The sequence below is a fragment of the Psittacula echo genome, assembly GCF_963264785.1.
Source record: "Psittacula echo genome assembly, chromosome: 5".
Lineage (NCBI taxonomy): Eukaryota > Metazoa > Chordata > Aves > Psittaciformes > Psittacidae > Psittacula > Psittacula echo.
The window spans coordinates 80,403,478-80,427,366 of NC_137739.1; the positions used below are offsets into that span (position 1 = coordinate 80,403,478).

At 45.1% G+C, this 23,889-nt stretch overlaps 1 protein-coding gene across 1 annotated transcript in view; it reads right to left on the minus strand.

Moving 5' to 3' along the window:
* ARMH4 (armadillo like helical domain containing 4) overlaps positions 1–23,539 on the minus strand; it is a gene marked incomplete at both ends in the record, with an annotated part of 60,563 nt that extends 37,024 nt beyond the window's left edge. Inside the window, 4 exons of the mRNA XM_080619455.1 lie at positions 2,928–3,173; positions 18,849–19,055; positions 20,336–20,548; positions 22,207–23,539. Coding sequence (XP_080475581.1) covers positions 2,928–3,173; positions 18,849–19,055; positions 20,336–20,548; positions 22,207–23,539 — 1,999 coding nt within the window. The remainder of the gene's footprint in view (positions 1–2,927; positions 3,174–18,848; positions 19,056–20,335; positions 20,549–22,206) is intronic.
* Positions 23,540–23,889: the final 350 nt, after the last annotated feature.

Consider the following 23,889-nt stretch of genomic DNA (forward strand, 5'->3'; position numbering starts at 1 on the left):
CCACAGACTGCAACAGCTTAAAAATAAAAGGCAATCCAAACCATTTAAATCTAGTAACACATAACCCTGCCAAGCACTTCCAGGCAATGCAGAAATTCATGTCTGCTCAGTCAATCACATGCGCGGCTTTGGCGCTCTGCAGCTGACCCAACTTGACAGGCTTCACAGGGGGCTCCTCCAATTTACATAAGGTTAAATAAAACATAAGTTAGGGAGAAAAAATCCTTTTTGCCATAAAATCAATTTATTCCATGTCTGAAATTTTTTGAAAGATGGCCTTTCCAAGATCTAAGAAACCAAGAAGGTAGTGGAGGATGAAGGTTGCAGGATGATGCAATATCAAACATCAGAAATTGAACCGGACCCGTATGTTCAGAATCAGGTCTCTAGAACAGATATCGCAAAGTGCACCCTCCAGCATGGCTCTGCACTACAGCAAGGACTTTCATACAGATGCTTTTACACAAGGAGTGTTAAAGGTCCTCACTGTTTCACAGCCTAGGCCTGCTTATTTTTTGTGCACAATTATTACAGCCTCTCCAGTCAGAGAGGTTTACTGAACACCAGGGACAGTTTCAGCTTTCTCACTGCTTTCTCACCTGCCTCATTTACCAACATATCTGATAGACATATCCTACCCCAAACCTCTTCCTACAGCAGCAAAGGTAGTAAGACTGGAAACCCAGCTATAACTCTAGTTCAGACCTGCATCAGCTATGAACAGAACTGTGCCTGAGGAACAACCTCCTCCATAGCCCCAAAGTTCATGGCAACAGCCAATGTCATAAACAAACAGCACCTTCAGCAGTCTCTAGACACCCTGCCAGACAAACTAGCCATGCCCTGCCCTCTCTTCCAGAATAGAACTACTGTCAAGAGCCCTCCAGGGACCCAAGCTGGTGGCATTACATCAGCCACCCTACCTAGGATATTAAATGTAAAAAGATTCCTGAAGAGAGATACCAGTGCAATCTTCCTCCATGGTGCACAATGTGATGTCTGGTGTGGGGGGACATACCTTGGAGTTTGCAAAACACTGCCTCTCTTAAACACATTACAAAGCACTGGCATCCTTAGCCAGGACTGACTGATTCAGAGGTAAAGCTCTGTCAAGCCATTCATCCCAGTACTTATGACCTTGAACCAGGCAAATAGCCTTACATGCTAACTACTCACTATTGCTAGCAATCATACAGAGCTCACCAAGCCAGCCCACTGCATTCCTGAGTGCAGAAAATATATCGTTCTTCTCATGTTTTCTCTCAAGACACCACAAAGATCTTCTACCAAGGAAATTACTACAGTAAGAACACAAAGCTGCTGATGCAATACTCATCATAATCCTGTTTCTTACACACTTTTCCTCTAAATGCCTCTTTAATCAGCTTGCCAAAGCCAACCTTAGAATTATTCCCCTCACACAGCTCCTATCAAGCCTCATGGAATAACAGGACTCATTAAACAGATCAGACATGGCAACCATTCAATATGATGATTTTCAAGCAAGAGTTAGTGGGACAGCGAGACATCGGACCTGATGCAAACTCAGTCTGCCCTCAAGAAGCAACCTTCACATGGAGTTCTTGAAATATGCTCTTTGACTCAATTCAAAGGAAGCTAACAACACTAAAGCAAAGAAACAGCATTATAGGGGGAGAACTGCCAGAATTAAATATCCAGGGGAAGAGCCAGTTCTTATAATACCGCTTATAAAAGAGTTTCATGGTTTCTTCATTTAATGAAATTCTCAAAACAGGTAGATCTGTAATAGTGAGACACAGAGACCTTCTGTACAGATGACCTTCAGCTCCCACCAATTCAAGTGCTTTTGATGGGGCTTGGCTTGGAAATTGAGTATGCTGGGAAATGATCTCAGTGACCTTAGCCAAGCTGGGCAAGTTTCTTTCTAACCTCTACCTTGTCCCACACCAGCTTTGACTTCCATCAGATGGACATCACACATATAAACACTGATAAGATCTTTATAAGTGGAATAAATTAGTCCAGTCATTAAACATAGGGCCTATATGTACAGTGGGGATAAACTGTATAAAGCTTTATAGAGGCTTTGAAGGTTTGTCTTGCTTAACACTGCCAGCATACGGTCCCATGGCTGGACCATACACTCCTTAAAAATGCCAGAAAAGTGGCACTTACAAAGATGTTGCTGAAATAGCAAACAGACTGATCAGCAACTCCCCTATTGCTTTATCCTCAGAGGACGTGTTCTTGCACTAACCCATCTCAGGCAAAGGGAACTGAAATTTCCTCTGGACCCTCACCTGAGAAGTTCTTTATTTGCTCACCCACGAAGCAAGACAACACTAAGCTCTGGGAAAAAAGGGGGAGATCTGGAGTACTAAGAACAACTCTCCCCAAAATGAAAACTCAGATCACACCACTGCCTGGGACCCATCCCAGTTTGATCAGTTGTCACTAGTGGATGGGCTTTCCTCAGAAATGAACCCACTCTGCGTTTAGCTTGAGAGCCAACACATGAAACTTTCTGGCACAAAGGACTGTCTCATGCAAAGTGAAGAGCAGGAGACATGTTCTCTTCTAAGGTGTCTTGGGTTCAGCAGCAGCAGTCACTTTTTCTCCTTCTTAGTAGCTGGTGCAGCACTGTGGTTTTGACTTTCAGCCTGGGAATAACACTGATAAAACCGATGTTTTCAGTTGCTGGTCAGAATGTTTACTCTGATCAAGGACTTTGTGAGTCTCATGCTCTGCGGTTTTATCAGTACTATTCCCGAATAGTACTACTATTTTCATCTAGGTTTTTTTACTAGTTTTATCAGTACTATTCCCGAATACTACAGGCTGAAAGTCAAAAACACAGCGCTACACCAGCTACTAAGGAGAAAAAGTGACTGCTGCTGTTGAACCCAGGACATAAGGGTAAAGGAAGAAGGGGCTTTTTGTCTTACCCAGACCCTGGTTCTGCTGCTCCCACTCGATGGTGTCAGGAACCTGGTAGGACACCCCAGCCAGCTGGGCCACAGGGTTTTCCAGGCCAGCTATGGGCTCCTGGGAGGTCTCTCCTGGAAGCGTGAAACCTGGCAGCTCCGTGTCGCCCTCCATGCTTTCATCCATCAAATCTATGTCTTTATCCTCCTCATCTTCCTCTTCCTCCTCTTCTTCTTCTTCCTCCTCTTCATCCTCTTCCTCACCCTCTGGCCAGGGAGACACAAAAGCAACATTAGGAAAGATCCAAAAAGACAGAAGGCTCATACATCTCTATAGGTGAGCACCACTTCCAAAGGTAGAACAAATGAATAAACTTGTGCCTGTTTTCTAACAGAAAAGACTGTCAAATGCATTAGTGGGACATAATGTTATTTTGCTTCCTAATAGCAGACTATAAAAAAGCACGTGTATGTGTACAAATACCTGAGTATATGTAACTATAGTGCTTTCTGCTCAACTAATTACATCTAAAGTGAGAACTGTCTCCCTGATTTCCAGTCTTGGAGGCAGCAATAAGTTGGTTCTATTTTTAACTTTCATTAAGCCTTTCACAACTCTGCAAGGGTGCTGCTTTCCAGCCCAATTAGACTGATATGGCCCCTCCTCTAGAAAAAGTCTCTCACTTTGATACATGCTGACAGATTGGCTTTTGGGTGCAGGAGAACAGTAGTGATGGTAGTGATCCTCAGCAGGTTTATACCAGCACTCCCATCACAACAGATTAACACGAGACAAAGGCCTGACCAAGGAAGACTTAATTCAGTCTTGAAAAGAAGACAGCACAGCCTATATTTCATGTGAGAGCAGATAAATGTGACACCAAGAAAATCCCTGTGGATTCTCCACTAGAGCAGATACCAGTTTATTCCAAAGCTGACCATACAGTTAACACATGGAGAGAGAAATATTTAAAAGCCATATTCCATTGCTAGAATCTAAATTTTCAACACAAGAATGATCGCACTGGATCAAACCAAAGGCCCTTTCTGCCCATGTCCTATTTCTGGCCACAACTAGCTACAGATGCTGAAGAAAGACTAGAGCAGGGCACATACACAGAGCCAGTCTTGCAACAGTCTCTGTCCCCAGCTTTTAATTATCAAAGACTTCCTGAGCCAGAATTCGCATTCCAGCTATTTAATATCTACTAACGAAGCTACCCACCATGAAAAGATAGTATCTGGAATAAGCACACGCTTCAAATTTCTCACGGTTAGTTTTTCAAATCTGAAAAAAAACCCCATAATATTTATGCATTTTATCTAGTTTACATGAAGCTCTACTCAGCCCTGTAGAAAAACTCCCTCCTGATGTATACCCACACTGGGAGAGCCTATTACCTTGCATCTGAGAAGCTCATTTAGCCAGCAGTCTAAGACCATGTTAAAAACTAACAATCCAGCTAAATCAACATTTGTTTTCTAGATATCCCTTTATGTTGGATCCATATCTCATATAGGTTACAGACACTGCAATAAGATGGAGCGGCTGAGTAGGACAGCTGAGGGGCTGCACATATCATACATGCTGAAAGTAAAGCAGGTGATACTTCACTCTTCTCCTTTCCGCTGTGGGATGCAACGGAACTCTGGCACAGCTACTCCACAAAACACCCAAGAAACAAACTGGTGAACTGTGGAGAAGCTATTTAGTTGGTGCCTATTCAACCTGCATTAGATAGGAGAAGCTGGCCTCCTTCCTTTGGCCTCTAATTCACAGACTGGAATACCTAGAGAAATCAGTGCAAGTCATAAAACCATGGCATTCACTGTGCTGTTAACATGGCATCCCTTTTCTTTCTAATTCAAGGATTTCCTCTGAAACACTGCATGACTTTTCCAGACAAGACAATCCTGCTTGCCACCTTTCCATTCCAGCAATGCATTTCTTACAAATGAGCTGCTATTTGAGTTTAGCTGCATCATCCTGCTATAGCATAGTACTTGGAAACGAATTATCACTCCTGCAAACAATTATACCACACAGATAATCTAATGGATCTTAAAGGTATGTTGTTAGCCCCTTAAATTCCCATTGTATTTTATAGGCAGTTTCTGCCTTATAATGTGCCCATCATTTCAAATCAACATAAGAATTTTCTCTATCAAACTGCATGTTTTCATACAAAATACACAGCTTCTGTAAACCTGAGAATGACACCTGGAGAGTTCTTGCAGGAAACCTACAAAGAAACAAAAAACTAATGTAGGTCTTTGCCTCTGCTGAGAGCAACACAACTGTAAACATTTCCAAACCTTACTAGTAAAGACATTAAAGAGCTAGCACACCAGACAAGAGGAACATGAAACAGAGGTTTTCCCTAGATGAACTGAGTGAAAAAGCAGCCAAGAGAAAACAGGGATTTGATTTTTATCTCTGAAAAACCAGCTTGGGACAAGATTTTTGGAAGCTTCTTGAATTTTTAACAAACCAAATAAAAAGGCACCTGCCAGGATTTAGCTTTGAAGCAGCAGATAGCCATCTCTGTAGCTCCAAATCCTAGCAGGCAGCCAAGCTGAACACCCAAATTGAAAGTGCCAAGACTACTTATCATATCTGATCGTCACCAAGCTACATCAATCATCATGCAGCCACAGCATCGATGTAGTCCTTGAAGCACAAACACTGTGAGGGGAAAAGTCTCTTGTTTCCTCCTCCTCTACTTCTGAAAACAGCTTTTTTTTAAACCCCCATCCCAAAATGCCAACAGCTTGCCTTGCTGCAAGGTGCAGCGCAGAGCACCACTTGGTGGTCACAAGGAGGAAGTTACACTTCTAAAAGAAAATAATAAACTTCACAAACATTGAATTTCAGAAGCAGAGGCACAACAGGAGCCCAGCAGCCATGGACTGGCTGTACATAATACTTGGTAGTCTCACTAGATGGAAAATGGAAGCAAGCATCACATACACGAACCTCAAGCTGGAGGTTTGTGCCTCATGACAGCCTTTTACAAAAATCACTGTTTCCCTCCTAAATTGGCATTTTTGGGCCTTTCAGAAGCCTCAGCTGCAGCTAAGAAGGAAAGAAACAGAAGATGCTGAAAGCAGCAAGGACTGAAAGTGCAAAGACCATCAGATTCAGAAAGCATTCATATTTTCATGTGCATTTTCAGCCCATTGTGAACTATTTTGTGTATTGTTGAATCATAGTCATTTAGGTTGGAAAAGAACTTTAAGATCATTCAGTCCAACCATTAACCTAGCACTGCCAAATTCATCACTAAACCATGTCGCTAAGTGCCACATCTACACCTCTTTTAAACACCTCCAGAGTGTCCACCACTTCCCTGGGCAGCCTGCTGCAATGCTTGAAAATCCTTTCCATGAAGACATTTTTCCTAATATCCAGTCTAAACCTCCCAGGCACAATTTGAAGCTATTTCCCCTTGTCCTATTGCTTGTTACTTGGGGGAAGAGATCAAACCCCACCTCACTACACCCTCCTTTCAGGTATTTGCAGAGAGCAGTAAGGTCTCCCCAAGCCCGCTTTTCTCCAGGCTAAACAACTGCAGTTCCCTCAAACTGTATGTACTCGTCAGTTTTGGCTAAGGTTCATTTTATAAGAAAAGAGAAAAACATGATGAAATGCTAGTGCTTTATGATGAAGATACTAGTCTCCAACCAAAAAAAATGCAAGTATAGCATTTTCTTGGCCACAGAATCTATCCAAATCAGGCAATCAACTAGACCCCAGCTGTAGGAACATTTCTGAATGTCTCAAAGTATTTGAAAGTGCCCCTTGCTTGCTGAAGCAGACAGGTACACAGGACATAAAGCAGTTTCTGCTATGAGCCACCCTTGCTCTATAGCTCTTCATATGTTACACATAAGCTGATTTTACTATTCTGTTTGCATGCATCAAACCCCAGCTCTTGCTTGTGAAGTGCCATGTAGACCTATCAAGAAGGGATGGTATCCTGTCTCCTCTCCCAGTGACACGAGGAGACTTCAGCACTGAAACACTTATGAACATCTATATGGACTATATTTTCTACTGCAGTTAGAGTAATAAAACAGTAGCCTAGGGCAGTTAAAGTCTCAGCTCCAAGAGAGAAGAAATCCAAAATTTGACATTCTTTGGCACACTAAACAAGTACTGTTTTCTGTAGAGTAGGCTCTGCTTTGCCTTCATTGATACAGGAAAGCAAAATACCCAGGAAACTTAACATCTCCCTGCAGTTACAACCATCCAACCTAAGAAAGATGCAAGCATCAGGAATCCGCAGGAAAATGAGATTCCCAGTTCACATGTCAAAGATTTTAGTTTTGAAGGGCTTGACAACAGGCATTCAAATTTTAATGCTTGGAGAAGCTATAGGAGAGCACCAAAAAAAATTAAAAAAAAAAAAAAAGTCTGAGACAAAGTAACAAAGTTTCAGTGGCAGTTTTTGATGTTCCCAGCTTTATAAATAGTCACCAGAAACAGCTATGGTTGGGCTTTATCATGGGACTTCGCACTGATCCATTAGCAACACTGGTGATATCTGTAGGATGGGTTTTGCTATTTCAGGGTGACAACAGCTCACTCAGCTTGCTTCAAAAAAAGGGGGTTCACTACAGAACTGTACATATCCATGCTGACTTTTGTGGCAGAGCAGAGAGAAACGAGACCACCTCACACCTCCTTTGTGAGGCATTACACCGATCCACCAGGAACACACAACCAGCAGTGTTTGAAGCAGCTGGGCAACAACCAGTATCCCACAGGTAAAAGCCTCAGCGCACGACGGCAGCAGGGCACTGGCAAATCAACTGCAAAGAGAGATGGTGCTCGCAGCACTATGAGCACAAGGCAGCAGTTGTAAATCCATGCTGTGGGCAAGCAGAACCAGCAAGGCAGTCGGCACAGTGCTTGGTGCAAACATAACTGTCAGGAACATGCCACAAATGGGCTGTGAGAGCAGCGAGGAAAGGATGTTTTCGTATCATAGCTTCTAACAAGCTAGAACTGAAGCTGCTGTTGTCATAACCTTGCTGAAGGCAACGGAGTTACACTGGGACCTCTGTTTTTAGTTGAAGAAACCTTCACTGAAGAGGGATGTCTCTACCTTTGGATATTTTTTATTAATGTTTGCAAACACTTTTACTCCTCAGAAGATTAAGGAAAAAACCCAACCCAAACTAAAAAGGAGATAGTAAGACAAAACTTGGAGCTCTCATTTTCTTTCCTTTCCCAGCCTACCTCAAATCAAACTCAGAGAACAATGATGTCTAGACAGTAACACAGAGCATTGTTATGCTTCATGATAGTATAAGCTGTGATTTTATAGAGTACACAGTGCTATAGGGCCTGAGTGCTTAGGAGCACCTCGTGAATTCCAAGTTGTGATTAACTAGCAGCTAGCACTAATTGGTTTCCAGTGGTGGGCCCACTCTTTGCCTGAGTTCAGGGAGATGCACTATACCAAGACCTCTCCTGTACAAACACTGAGCAAAGACTCCTGTGAGCTGAGCAATGGCTACAGAGAGCACAGATCTAGCACCTACCTGCATAATGTGCCCATGAAGGAAAGGAGAGAGCTATGGAGCATGATGACTCCCACCTGCACTGTCACACACACTAAGACACACACTATTAAGCAAAATTCTACTTTTCAGTATTTTCCTCTTGTGTGTACTAGAGGCACTTACAGGGGAATAGGGCAGCAGAGGCAGACTGAAGTGTCTCATCCACCACACACCACATAGCTTAGCTTCTGCTCCCATCTACTTCACACCCATACACCAGCAACAGGCCTTGGTCACCCATGTGTGCATATAGCATAGGAAGCAAAGCAATGTAAATAATGACAGGATTAGAGATGGGGGTCTGTGACTATATTCTTTTGCCATAACAAGAGGAAGAGGCATTAAGAAGTCTCTGCCGAATGCTTTCTTCCAGTGAGGTTCATTTTCTGCATTGCTTTTACTATGACATCTGACTGTAAAGGCAGGAAGGCCTTTCTATGACAATTCTCTTCTATTATTAATCTGTTACTTTCCGGTGATCACTGATAATGTCACCATCTGACATCTCCAAAATGCTACCAAGAACAATTGCTCATGACAGCTTGGAAGGAGACAGCTGGTAGGAATGTAGATGGGCTTTCATCATGCGCAGACAGCTTTATGGGCAGAGCACTGTACTGTGGAGGGTCAAGATACCTAAGCAAGCAGTGGGTGCAGAAGGTATGCAATATCATCAGGCTAAAACCTCCCTACTGATGAATTTAGCTTTGCGGTGAACATGGCTCGGCTCAGCTATCTGGGGTATTTGCTGACTGTGTTGCATGAACGTAGTCTTAAATGCTTTGCTCCGGAAGGGGAACCAAATTAAGGATGGCCTCTCATGGGAAGTATCAGCATCTGGCCTATTGTGCAAAGCCAAGGAAAAGGTCCATTGGGAAGAATGCATTCATTGGGTGGGATCCTACCACACAAAACAAAACAGTTTCGCCTAACCCATGTAAGTTTCAAGCAGAGAGTAAATCACTTGTCCAAAGCTTTTCTGTAGCAGAAGCAAATCCTTGCTGCATCTAAAGAGGGAACACACACTTGGCAGCAGCACGGACCTGACACTTCCTTAGGAGCCTCCACTTGCCAAAGCCCCAGCAGAGGGCTCTTTGGCATTGCAAAGACAGTGCAAGGATTCAAATTCTGATTCTTGCCTACTTCTCTCCAAATCTGAGCAGATTCACACTTGCTTTTTCACAGTCCTGGCTCATTGCTCATCACTTGTCACAGGGGATCCAAGGCACTGAAGAGCTTTTGGGAGGAAGAGGGGAAAAAAAAAAAGTGGGGTGGGGGGACAACAGATATTCCAGCAGGGACCACAGGTCTGCTTCTGTATTAAAATCAAAGTCATTCCAAGAGCTGCATTTCCAGCAGAATTCACCACAAAACTGCTTTCACGCTGTGCCAGGTTAGCGAGTTGGTTGAGCAATACAAGGCTATTTTAAAGGGGAAAAAAAAATTCTGCAGAATACATAGGATGAACTATAACAAGTTTGCACCCCAGTTTGCTGCAGAACAGCTCTTCTAACCCGAGGTATGAAGCTGTGGAACCAGCCAGTATAAAATTCAAGACAAGAAACAGGCAGTTTACCAAGTGAGGGCATTCAAATCAGTCCGGACTTGGCAACCATGACTTGTAATTGGACAGAAGACGACAGATGCAACAAAATGCCTTCACATGGAAATATTCTGTGGCCATGGTACTTTTTTCCCCATCACAAAAAAATAAGCCCCCACAGAGACACTAATTCCACTTTCTCTTGCAAAAAAGCTGTTTGATGGTGTCTCTTCAGAAGTACGCAGTTCAACCACACTACTGAGAAAGGAACAACCAACAGCCCAAGAGTTAAGAAAACATTTGAATTCAAGCTATATTTTCAAGACAAACCCAGAATGGATCCATCACAGATAACTTAAATTAGTTGGTGGATCTGTTATTATGGGCAACAGCCTCTACAATACCAAGGTTTTAGCTCAAGTCTTATCAGGTGCCACAAGAGAAGATGACTTCAAGCCCACTCTTCTCAAATCTAGTCAGAGCTCATGCTTCTTTCCAAGTCCTTGATCCCTCTCCCGCAGCCTTCACTGTCCTTTGTCAAAGACAGTGCTTCCACCCAGAGCATCTTCATGAAGAGGTTTGAAACGACACCGCTGGACTGTCCTTGCGCCCATGTGGCCTCAAGAGTTGATGTCAGCCAACATGAAGGACAGTATCCCACCTCCACAGGGCAGGAAGCAGAAATTAATGAGCTAAACCAGCTTGCAAGGTGGTTTGCCCTGGCCCCAGTGCCATGCACAAAGCTCCCCAGAGAAGTCCTATGAGCAACATTATCCCACACACACTGAGAGACCCCCGCCATCAGCAGCTCTGGAAGAAAATGCTCCGTTCAGAGCCTTCAGAAGAAACTGCAACATACCTGAATCCACCTCCCTGGAACTGGGAGGGTGAACTGCTTAATCCCCAGATTAAAACAAACAAAAGCTATTGAAAATTTTCACCCACACAATGCAATTACCTTTCAAAAACAAATGTAAAGGGTTTCTGTTGTTTTTGTTTGAGCTTGAAGATAAGCACGGGAAAGCTACAACACTAATGAGATACTTAAGTGGACTCTAATTTTTTGAATAAATGAGAAGTCAGATGCAGTTAAAAAATCAAGCACAGCCTGGCCAGAACAGGAACCAAGGTGGGGCAGACTAAGAAACATCAACAGGTTAAAACCTGCTGATGCCAGAGTATCACAAACAACAAGGTTACTTAGAGAAGCTTCATTCCCCTCCCAAAACTAAGAACAGCTGTGACAACTCACCTCCACACAGGGAATACATGGCCAGGCACATGCCACTTGCAACACATCTAGGAAAGAATGCAATGGTGCTTTAAACCATTCCTAGATGTTTTTACAGGAGTTACTGTTGAAGACCATAAATCACAGCAGATATGGTATTTGAGAGACAGAGCTCCAGAGTGCATCATCTGGCATAGTCAGCCACTTGAGAGATCGTGTAGCTTGAGTTACTCTAGAACTTCCAGCACATCCATAGCAGAGCGGCCAGACCACATTCTGCTTCCCTTTGCAGGGAAGCACTAACAAGGCCAAGTTCAGCACACTGGCTACATGAAGCAGGAGTTTCCTCACTCCTCTTTGTAGTGAGCCTTTAATTAGCCTAACACCCTCTTAGCTGCTCACTCAAGCTCCCAATTCATTATGGGCTTGATCACACCTCCACACTCCTCCCTTCATCAGCTCTCCAATGGCCTTCATGAAACAAAACAAGTCACCACCAGATTTAACAGCAGAGATGTTGTCTTTGGTCAAACACTTGCAGGGGAAAAAAAGCTTGGTTTTGATACAAAATTTTTGCCCCCCCCCCCTTTTTTTCTTTTTTTTGTTGTTGGTTTTGTTACTGTTTTCTGCTACAAAGGAGGAGAATGAGGGATGAAGTACCACTTACTGTGAAGAACATGGAGGTCAACCTGCACCAGAGAGACAGCACTTCCCATTTCAGTGGTAGCAATAAATGAGAAGCAAGACAATGCGCATACCAAGAATACCTTGCACCAAATACAATTCATTTTGCATGTGCTGTAAGTCTTTCACCCTTGCCTATTTAGCTGATATCCAAACAGCTGGTCAGGAATTACAGTATCAGGCTAGCTAACCATGCTGGGTTAAGTGCCTGTCTTATTTACACCCCTGCAATCTCATTTTAATTTTTAATGGTGTTGCAGAGATTTAATGAGGCAGGTCAATCCATACAGTCTGGGTCCAAGTAGCAATCACAGTCAGAGCCTTGATTTCCAGCAAAAATACGCTTCACATGCAACATAAGGAAGGCTCCTTGTCCTGTGACACAGCTCAGAAGAAAAACATAAGGAGAATTTGAAGGGTCTTTTATAAAAGTTACGTAAATGGCTACAGGTTCTGAAATATTTTCTGAAAAAAGACAACCACTGCCTTCAATTCTAAAATGTGACATGCAGCTTAGATGACTACATAAAAGAAGAACAAGATGAAGAAAGGCAGAGAATAGAGGACTGAGAACTCTTCTCATGGAAATCTGTTAAGCTCTGGTTTTCTTAGAAGGGTAAACAGGAGTACACAGGTCAGCAAAAAGCAATAGGAACTGTTTAAACCCAAAGATAAGTGAATATTATTAAAATATCATTAATTGTTAAGTTTTGAAAGTCTAAAGCTTTATACTGGCACTGCTCTGCAACACCCTTTGACACAGCAGATGAAGCAAATACAGTGAAACCCACAGCTAAGGTTCAGAGGAGAGGTGCCCCATGATTGCAGGACACTGGCTTCACTGGTCCCAACAGTGCCAGCCACATTTTGGCATAGTTGAAGGGTTTCTCCATATCCAAATGCTGCATTAGGTGGGAACATGACAGCTAACCAGGCAGAGTACTGGAAATAGCACTGTGCTGTCCTAAACAGCAGGCACCTGACACTGCTTTTCCAACCCCTCCACCCTAAAGAACTGAATTCTGCCAGCTGCTTGTTGAGAGCCAGCCTGATTAATCAGGAACATTCCACATTCAAGAGCTATATGGATAAGAGCTCCTCCCTCTACAGCAGCTGAGTTTAAGTTGCCCATTTTCACAGAGCTATTGGCTGTTCCTGACACCATACAACAGGTAGAGCATCTCTTGCTTTTATAAAAGCTCTAAGCACCCTTCACATCCAGCAGCCTATATGACAGCTGAACTAAGCAGCTCACATCCAGCAACAAAAGCCTGAAGCAAACCTAGATGGCTGAACAGGAACCAGCCTTAGAGCTTACATACTGTTGCAAAGTAGTTTTGGATTTTGGGGAATAAAGGCTCCACAAAAAATAGGACAGGCACATCAAAAGCACAAATGCATAACACTTTAATTCTCCTTAAAACACCAATGGGAGAGTAGCAAAAGTCAGATGATTTGTTTCTCCCTCCACATCAAAAATTACAAGCAAACAGTCCAGAAATCCCAAGTTAATGCTGAAGCAGGACAAGCTGGGGCTTACCGAGCTGCAGAAAGTGGGTAACACTGAGGTTAAGCCATTTACCCAACGAGCTTGAAAGCATCAAGGGCAACATATAGGGGTCTAACAGCTTTCATGGACTTGTGGTTTGAAACACAGATACACCAAGAGGCAGCTGTTACTGCTGCATCTGGGCAGCCTTGGGAATTCACAGTGACACCTGCCCTGCATGTCAGAGGTTAGTCTTAGCATGGTATGATGAATGCCGGGACATCTTCCACTTCTGTATGTTGTGTGCCCTGCTCCACAATCACCACCTCCAGCCACTTCAGCTGGAGCTTTACTGTCCAGACAGGGTGGTGGCACACAAGAAAACCAAGCCTTAAGGCTGCATTGACAGATACAGACCCACCCTCCCCAGCAGCAGCCATGAGCAACGGTGCTAAAAGCTGTCCACACTGAACTAGGCTATGACCCATGCTGTGATGGGTGAGGCATCACTCAGCAGCAGGCTAGTTTTATACTAACTGCTGGTGTAGAATTAGCACATATGGTTAACATGACCTTAAAGGTCCTCATAGACAGTGCACCAGCCAACCTCCTCCTTAGCCTCAGTGCATGCAATGTGCATGATCCTGTGCTTGGGTCACAGCAATCCCAAGTACAACTATAGGCTGGGCAGAAAATGGATTGAGAGCAGCCCCAAGGAGAAAGACTTGGGATGTGCTGGTTGACAAGAAGCTCAACGTGAACTGGCAGTGCTCACTTGCAGCTCAGAAAGCCAACTGTATCCTGAGCTGCATCACGAGAAGTATGACAGAAGATCAAGAGAAGAGATTCTCCTCCTCTGCTGCGCTCTCATGAGACCCCACCTGGAGTACCATGCTCAGCTGGAGACCTCAACACAAGAGTGACATGGACCTGTTGGAGCAAGTCCTAAGGAGGGCAATGAAGATGCTCAAAGAGCTGGAGCACCTCTTCTATGGGAACAGGCTGAGAGAAATGGGGTTGCTTATTCTGGAGAAGGCTCCAGGGAGGCCTTAGAGCACACTTCCAGTGCCTAAAGGGGGCAACAAGAAAACCGGAGAGGGACTTTTGACGAGGGTATATAGGGATAGGACAAGGGAGAATAGCTTTAAACTGACAAAGGTGAGATCTAGATTAGATATTAGGAAAAAATTCTTCACCGTGACGGTGGTGAGAAACTGGGACAGAAGAACTGTGGCTGCCCCATCTCTGGCAGTGCTCAAGGCCAGGTTGGACAGGGTTTGGAGCAACCTGGTCTAGTGGAAGGTGTCCCTGGCCATGGCAGGGGGGTTGTTACTAACCCAAACCATTCTATGATTCTAGTCTAAGATTCCTGGATCACATCCCATTGTAACAATGTACATTGTTACATTGTAACAATGACAGAAGCTACTTGAGGACCAGCCGAAGGAGACAGCAGCTGTTTTGCTGTGGCCACCAGTCTTCAACTAAAAACTGCAGGGATCACACAGAAGAGTGAACATGGCAGGCTACCTGCCACTTTGCAGAGCTATACCTGCCAAGTGCTACCATTTTTAAAGGTGTGCAGCCAGCTCTGTCAATACCTACCACAGCACACATTACAGCAGAAGAATCTAGTCTGAAAGTAATGTGGTTACTTTCAAAAGAAGCACTTTTCAAAGCATGGTGGGAGGCTTACACAGTAGTCTCAAGTAAGCAAATTGTCCAAAGAGATATAATCTAGCTCCCTAGAAGCCCTAGAGAAAGCTGCAGTGTTTAGCTTGCTAGAAACACACAAATTCTGGACACAGGAACAAACTATATAGTTAAGTCTCTCAGACAAGTGAGCCTCATCCTCTACTGTGTCCTGTCCCCATATCTTATAATCCCTTTATAGGATTTCTCCAGCTATGAAGGGCAAGTAGAACCAGTCACACCAGAATCTAGGAGGATATTGGTTACCCAGCTAATCTCTCCAGAGCCCACTAGAGAGGAGGATAAGCTTACCTAGAGACATTCGAAGTACCTCATGTTTGTGTGTGCAATTTGATTTTTAGAACAGTTTTGCATCCAAGACAGATAGGTGAATATAATGATGCAATTAACCACATACAGCTTGGCACAGATGGCCCCCAAGAAACAGAACTAGCTGCATAGCAGGGGTTTATATTTAATGATGAGCCAAGCCATCAGTGAGGCAAGTCAGCAAGAGCCCCCTAAAGGCAGTGGAGATCAACTAAGCTCACTCAGCTCTTTGCACTTCTTCCACTGGTGAAGAACATACAGCCTCCCCACAAAGGGCCAAGATCTCTCATTAGGGACCCAAGCATATGCCTGCAACAGCAGCAGTATCTGACCTTGCATCACCTAAGAGCTTAAGGACCTTGGGCTGGAGCTCAGTGTAGCTTTATAGGAAAGCATACCCAAACACAGTTGGCAGTATCTAGATATTCTGAGATTAAGCACACAGAACTGTAATATTTGGGGAATGGAAATCAAGCTTCCAAATGCCATCCCCCACCCCACCCAAGAGGATGTGGTAATCCCTAATTGCATTGCACATTAAAAAAAAAATAAATATTAGAAACTCACAGCTCAAAAGCTTCCTTCGTGCTTAACTGGGGCAGTAGCATCCCTAGGCAGAAAACCCATCCCCAAGTGGTATTTGTCCCATTTTACAAGATGTGGATTGGTGATTCCTAACACCAGTGAACATTCTGGCTCACAACACTAAAGAGATTTGGACCACAAAAGCTGCGTCATTTGTCAAAACCACACAGCACAGCAGAGAGCATCATGTAATTGGATTAACGGGTACCTGCAAAGCCATACCCCAGAGCCAAGAAACCCATAGCCTTCTAATACAGTCCTCATCATTTAGGAAAGCTAGTTCTGACTACAGCCCACATTTGTCCTTACAGGAGCTCAGAGCATATTTAAGAGCAGAGGAAGAAAAAGCCTGTGGTTGCATAAGACTGCTCAGCAGGGGCTCAAGGAAGCTGCAGCAGTCCTGTGTCAGAGCAGAAAGACTTTTTTTTTTTTTTTTAAATGTGTATGCAGAAAGCTTCATTAAATAAGGAGACCAATACTCAGTTGAAACAGAAATCCCTCTTATCTTCCTGTGCAGGATTCTAAAGGAGATTAGCAGGCTTCTAAAGGAGATTGCACCATGCTAAGTGCAAGGTCCTACACCTGGGTCGGAGCAATCCCAGGCACGGCTACAGGTTGGGCAAAGAAGAGATTCAGAGCAGCCCTGTGGAGAAGGACTTGGGGGTGTTGGTCGATGAGAAAATGAACATGAACCGGCTTCAGTGTGTGCTCGCAGCCCAGAAAGCCAACTGTACCCTGAGCTGCATCAAGAGGAGCGTGACCAGCAGGTCAAAGGAGGTGATCCTGCCCCTCTGCTCTGCTCTCGGGAGACCTCACTTGGAGCATTGTGTGCAGTTCTGGTGTCCTCAACATAAAAAGGACATGGAACTGTTGGAACAAGTCCAGAGGAGGGCCACGAGGATGATCAGGGACTGGAGCACCTCCCGTATGGAGACAGGCTGAGAAAGTTGGGGCTGTTCAGCCTGGAGAAGAGAAGGCTGCGTGGAGACCTCATAGCAGCCTTCCAGTATCTGAAGGGGGCCTACAAGGATGCTGGGGAGGGACTCTTCATCAGGGACTGTAGTGACAGGACAAGGGGTAATGGGTTCAAACTTAAACAGGGGAAGTTTAGATTGGATATAAGGAAGAAATTCTTTACTGAGAGGGTGGTGAGGCACTGGAATGGGTTGCCCAGGGAGGTTGTGAGTGCTCCATCCCTGGCGGTGTTCAAGGCCAGGCTGGATGAGGCCTTGGATGACATGGTTTAGTGTGAGGTGTCCCTGCCCATGGCAGGGGGGTTGGAACTAGATGATCTTAAGGTCCTTTCCAACCCTAACTATTCTATGATTCTATGATTCCAGAGGGCTCAAAAACTGTTTAGCCTCCTGAATCATACTACTCTTGCTAAGCAGACACCTTTTTTCCCCCAACCTCAAAGTTCAGATTTTCACACACACACAAGCCCTTCTTCCCCTGCTGTCACCCTTCCACCATCAGCACCATATCCTTGTGCTGCCAGATATATGCAAGATTTATCCTGGGAAAGGGCAAGTGCTATAGCTGGAGGTCAAGAGAGCTCATAGGCTTCAAAGCCAGCCGCAAGCCTGACAGAGCAGGAGCTGCAGCACCTCACACATGCAGTTGGGAGGGCTCCCAAATTCTGCTGTCCTCTAAACTTAACAAGAGTGAGAGTTATTGCTTCATGCAGAGAAAAAAAATGCTGATGAGCTGTTGTCTATAGCACCCCACCTCTAATCAGAAGAAAAATACCATCTGGCATTCCACCCCTGGAGGACTGCCAACCTTTGCAGTAAAAGATGAAGGCAAGAGAAGGTCAAGATTAAGGAAGGGAAGCAAAACAGGCAGAAAGATTAATCCCTGCCAGGTGGTGTCAGTCCAGACTAGAGTACAAAACTGGATGGATGAGCAAGCAGAGAAGAGTAAGTAGGAGAAAAAACAGAAAGCAGAAGTGAAAATTCTCCACAGGAAAGTCACGGATAAGCTGGAGAGAGAACAGATCTGAGCTGTAGACCAACTGCAGAGGTAGGATCTACTTCACCTCAACCTCTCCTGATGGGTGTTTGCACAGGTAGAACTGGCGTCACTAGGTTTCAACTTTCTGAAGCCAGCCAGGGAGCAGAGACTCCAAGACTGGCAGCAGGCAAAAGCAGTTTAAGAGAAGACACCTTAAGAAAAGCTTAAGAAGAGAGTTTAAGAGAAGAGAAGAGGGTGAGACAAGGCTGGAGGAGCCAGTAATGGGACACCAGCTTAGCAAGTAGCTTTGAGTTGGAACAGCATCTCATAAGGGATGTATCCTTTGCCTCTCGCAGCAGAGTTGCTCAGGTAGTGTAAATAGGGCATCGCTTGTTCTGGCAAGGTTTCAGCCAGCTACACACCAAGGTAGCCATCTCACACTGAACATCCCCCCCACACTGCATGCAGCAAGGGTTTCAGCAGTAGGGTGGCAAGGGCTCTCCAGCTGCCAAACATGTTCCCATGGGTGTTATCTGGTACAGAGGTTCTGCAACAAGTGCACACACCAACAGTTACAGCCATACAGAGCCAGGCTACTGCAACAGCAATATTACAGCTGCTCCCTCTCCAAGGGAAAACCCCATTCCTTCCACCATTGCCACTTGAATTTCAGGCATCTTCTAGGACATTGTTCATTGCTTGTTTCCTGTACCTCCTTGAAGGGGACAGGCTGCTCAACAACTTTATTAAGAACAACAACATATGCATATAGTTACGTGCCAAACAGACAAATTGGGGATGTGTCAAGGCAAGTGTGCACTCCGCATGAAACTGACTGCTTCTTAGCCTTGGCATCAGTAGTACCTTCTGACTCCAGGCGGTCCAGCCCATAGGTCTCAGCAGTACTGATCCTCCTCACAGGTGGAAGAGCTGTTCTCCTGACAGAAGATGCTGGAGTTACCAGGACCATAGTTCTGCTGGATGGCTCCTCTGTCTGTCCAGATTGGGTTGCAGACATCCCACCAGGAGCTGGAACAGCCTTCTCACTGGTGATCAGGACATCTGTGATGTCTACAGATGACAGGAAGCAGCAGCAGTTCATCACAATATTAAAAACCCAAGCATTTAAGAACAGACTCCTCAATGAAAACTTAACTCAAAGTGGAAGATATTAAACTCTTGCCCTGCTTAAGATGTGAAAGCGACCCTGCTGTAATGAAAGCTTCCCCTCCAGGACAGCCTGCACAGAACTTAAGAACCCCTTAATGAGAACTCAGCTAGGTTTTATTTCCATGGCTTTGAAGACTGCTAGTCACCATACCATAGGAATATCAGATTTCAACCAGTGTCTCCGTGCTCTGAACTGAGTGGCAGAGCTAGCTGTTTGCTGAAAAGAAAAATTATAGAATCATAGAATGCTTTGGGTGGGAATGGACCTTAAAGATCATCTAATTCCAAACCCCTGCCACAGGCAGGGACAAATCAGTTGAATTTTTACTTAAAACCCAGAAGCAAATTAGTGGAAACCACTGAAAGAGCTCTCCCTCCCCTACAAAGAGACCGCAATTTAAGAGATACAATGCAAATAGGTGTTTTCTTTTGATGCCCCACAATATAAGAATTACAAAAAAGGCTTCCCAGCAGCAGTTTCATTACAGTGGTACCTACTACTACAGAAATATCCACAAGCTCCATCAGCTTTGTGCTAAGAGAAATCTTGCTACACTCCTGGCAAGAAGACAGGTTCCTACACGTACCTGCCAAGGTGACATCAAGCCAGCAGGCAGCAGCTAACTGAATACAACTGCTTAAGCATTTCTGTATGAACCAAATCAGCCTGAGAAGAACTCACTATTCCTCAGGAGTGAAAAATCAGGAAAAATCCACACCTGAGGGCTTGCCAGACTCTTTCAAGAGGGTGTCTAATCCCATACTACCACTCCCATGTTACCTTGATGAAGCTTTCATCCTTCAGACTGAGCATCAGCAATCTGACTGCCTTTGGCTCCAGAAGTAAGAGCTTGCCCTCCGTAAATAAAAACTGGCTTAAATGTCTAAGACTAGAAGTCAGCTTGATGTAGGGAGTTTGTTTTGGGTGATTTTTTTGTTTTTTTAAATACCTACTCCACCTTTATATGGGACAAAACATATGCTGGCATATTTCAACCTGATGGATCTTGCAGCATAGGGAGAAAATGGCAGGGCTAGAGGCAGCCTGCAGAAGGCTAGAAAAAAGTCACTTAGAATACATGTGTGGTGGGTTGAGACTTCAGTGTCCAGCAATACTGGTTCCAGATGTACCACCTCATCTTGTGCAGAAACAAACCACAGTCTGTGAAGTAGAACCCTACCTTCCACATCTGGAATGTCTGCTGCAGAGGAAGTACCAGCTGCCACCACCGTCTGGGTGGCTCTAGGAGTAGTCACCATCTGAGTGCCCTCTCCACTGTTTTCCTGGGGAAAGCTTGAAGCTCCTGCTCCCTGGGTAGCACCAGGCATCGGTGTCGCAACTAACAGAGCAGCATTAGCCTCCTGGACAACTGTTGTCACCTCCTGAGTAACACCTACAGGAAGAACATGTGTCAGTACCAACTTGCAGGACAACAGATAGCAAAAAAAGCAGATATTTGAAGGAAAGTGACTCCATGCATTAGCATTTTCAAGCCACAGTGCAAGCAGCAAGTCCTGCCAAGTATCATCAGGGTATTGCAGCATAAAGACAGATGCAAGAATGCATGTAGCAGTAATGAAAGCCACAGAATCAGTGTTCATTTTCTTAATTGCCCTTTAGGGACACGAGGGCCCACTGGGAACTAATGCCAGGGAGTCACAGCACTGCAGGCCCTTAGTGTGAAATACCATTTGAAACATGTGAGGCTGCCAGAGCAGTGTTTTTAGTGACCCAGTCTGATGGCTACAAGACTTCAGCTTTTTAGAAAGGTTTGTTTTTGTTGCACAAGTCTTATTGACAGTGTTTTCCCAACATCTGTGATACAGCAAAGGGAACCTGCTGACAAGTCAAGCACTTATGAATTAATCTAGAAATCAATCAGTCATGTTTCATCACCAGCATGCAATTAGCTTTCTTTCACAGCAAAAGCCAGATCTTTCAGGTGCAGTGATGGGAAGTTGTCCCTTTGCCTCTGTAGGCTAAGAGGGAAGATTAAAGATGTCCAGCAATTAAGACAAAGTCCTAAATCACAGCTCATGTTTCTCACCCTAGGAACATCATTGCTCAATATCTGACCAGAGCTCTTCCTAGCATTGCTCCCTCTTCCTCCCTCCACCCCCCACAAGTCATTAGGCTGCAGGTGCCATCTCTACAGGTAAGTGCAGTAGAGGGTGACACCATCAGCCTGTGGCAGGCTGTCTAGGAGGAAGATTTCTGCCTGCTGTTAACAGACTTGGCACAAGCAGTGGACAGTCAAAGCCTGGCCACAGCTTCGCTCTAGGATATGAAGACAACACCAGGAGCTTTTGTTACAAAAAAAAGCACACAGCTCTGGACAGATCTTTTGATCCAACCACCATTTTAAAGTCAAGGAATATAGTGTTTTACCAGTGGGTCTGAGATTGAGCTCCCTCCTTAGTCATTACAAGAGGCATACCAGAGGGTTATTCAAAGTAGATTTATGTATCCCTGGTCAAGGCAAGATACCTACAATCAGACTACAGCTGTGCCCCTGAACCATTATGGGAGGGCCAAAGCTGAAGCCCCTGCTTTGGCAGCACACCATACATGCAGAACAAAGGAAATTTTCTAACTAGCACCAAGTATCTGCTGTTAAGACTTCAGTTCTCTACAGACACCCACACTGAAGTACACCCATCAGCCACAGGCTCAACTGCCACAGACTTTCCTGTTTGCTACTACAGCCACCCTCTCTCAGCTCCAGAAATTGAAGAGACAGCTCAATATAGTTGCTTCACATCACAGGTGAGGGTACCACCCAACACACTGTGCCTCCTTGTACACAGGGACACTGTGTATAGGAACAGTCAAGGCTATGCTGTACTTTATGGATGCGAATTACCTGTTTAGGCTGTTACCCCTCCACAAAGGTCCATAGCCTTTCCTGGAGAGAAGATGTGTCCTACCTCTATTGAAGGTATCAAGACAACACCTTTCTCTATTTCATCTCCCTGGAAGGAAGCAGATTCCCAAGAGCATCCCTCCTATACCGACACTTAGAGGAAAGTGTCTTTAACAAGCAAGTTTTACCTTTCCATGAGCTTTCCAGAGTAGGAAGGAGATCAGACTGCATATCTGTCACCACAGCAGCCTGTGGCTGTGATTGAGGGATGCTTTTCCCCTCCTCTGCTGTGACTGCACTTATGTTTTCCAGTGAGTTGAGATCAGCCATGTCTACACCCATCAGGCTTGCAATGGGGACAGCATCACCATGGCCTGTGGAAGCTGCTGGCAATTCCTCCCCATGCACCAGCGCTGTGGAGTTGGTCTCCTTGGCAAGCTCAGGAGCTGGTGGAATGGATGCTGGGGATGGCAGCACTCTTATTGCATCCTCTTCCTCCCCTACACCTCCCTGTGGTGTCTGGGATGGTTCTGTTACACCCAGGCCCTCTGTCACCTCCTCAAGAGATACACTTTCCCCTTGACTTATGTCCCTCACTTTTGTGTCATCCCAGTCAGGTGGAACCGTGTCCATAGTATGGACAGTGACAGTGCCAGCCATGGTGGGCAGTTCTCCTTGCCTTCCACCCGTCCCTGCTTCCAGGTGGAGGGAGGCTGAGGTCACTACAGGTAGATGTTTTGCAGCCATAGATGCTTGCACAACCAGGGACTTTAGAGGGCTCCCTGTGTGGGGTCTTGTTACTCCTAGCTCAGGAGTTATGCCATGAGCCTGAGGAGTCAGGATGACAGGGGGGTCACTTGCTGTTTCCCAGCTGGGATAGCTGGGGTACAGTGTGGGCTGGGGTGCCACTGAGGGGTGCGAGTTGCTCCCTGCCTCCTCCTCCACAGCAGTCCCAGAAAGAGGGTTTGCCAAGAGGCCAGGAGAGCTGTGCTGTACTTCAACACCACCTTCAGTGGTGGTCCCACTAATGGGGCCACCAACAGACTCCTCCTGAACAGTAGGGCTCAGTGTGGTCACAGCTGTGGTCAGCATGGCCTTGAATGCATCATCCTCTTCCAGCTCTGACTTTGTGGGACCAAGCTCACCCTCATCAACAGCAGCCACTGCCACAGCAGAGGTATAATCACCCAGACCCTGGCTGCCTGGAATGACATGGCTCAGGCTTACAGACAGCATTTCTCCTTCTGCAGTGAAAGCTTCATTTAAGGGTATCCCAGATGGCTTTACCAACACTCCACATGGCTTTTCAGAGATAGTCTGCTCAGAAGGGCCCAGGTTATTTTTCAAGTTCAACATGCTTGTCTTTTCATCTTCAACCCCATTCCCTGCCCAGGGGCCATGTTGGACCTTTGTCATGTCCCTCTCCTTCAGTGGCAGAGATGCAACGCATGGTGGACTAGAGGACAAGACCAGGATGCTGCAGGTGACCATGCAGACGTTAAATCCTATTGATCTACTCATAGCTGAGAAGAAATGTGCCTAGAAGCCTGCAAAGCTGACAAGTCCAGACTGCACAACCTAGAAAGGAAAAAGGAGCAAGATTACACATACCCATAACCAACCATTGACCCAAGGCCTTAAGTAACCAGGTGACAAGTTCCAAGCATGCTAGTCTACAGCCAGCTCTGGGAAGACCCCACCTATACATCCCAAGCAATGAATCCCTTCATCTATTTTACTATTCTAACCTGAAGTCTTAAGCTAGACAAAACACTCTTGACTTGAAGCCCAAGACAGACCTTGCCAAGCTCTCACACCAGTGGTAGAGGGCTATGCTTTACCCAGCAGGCATCAGACTTGCAAGTAAATGC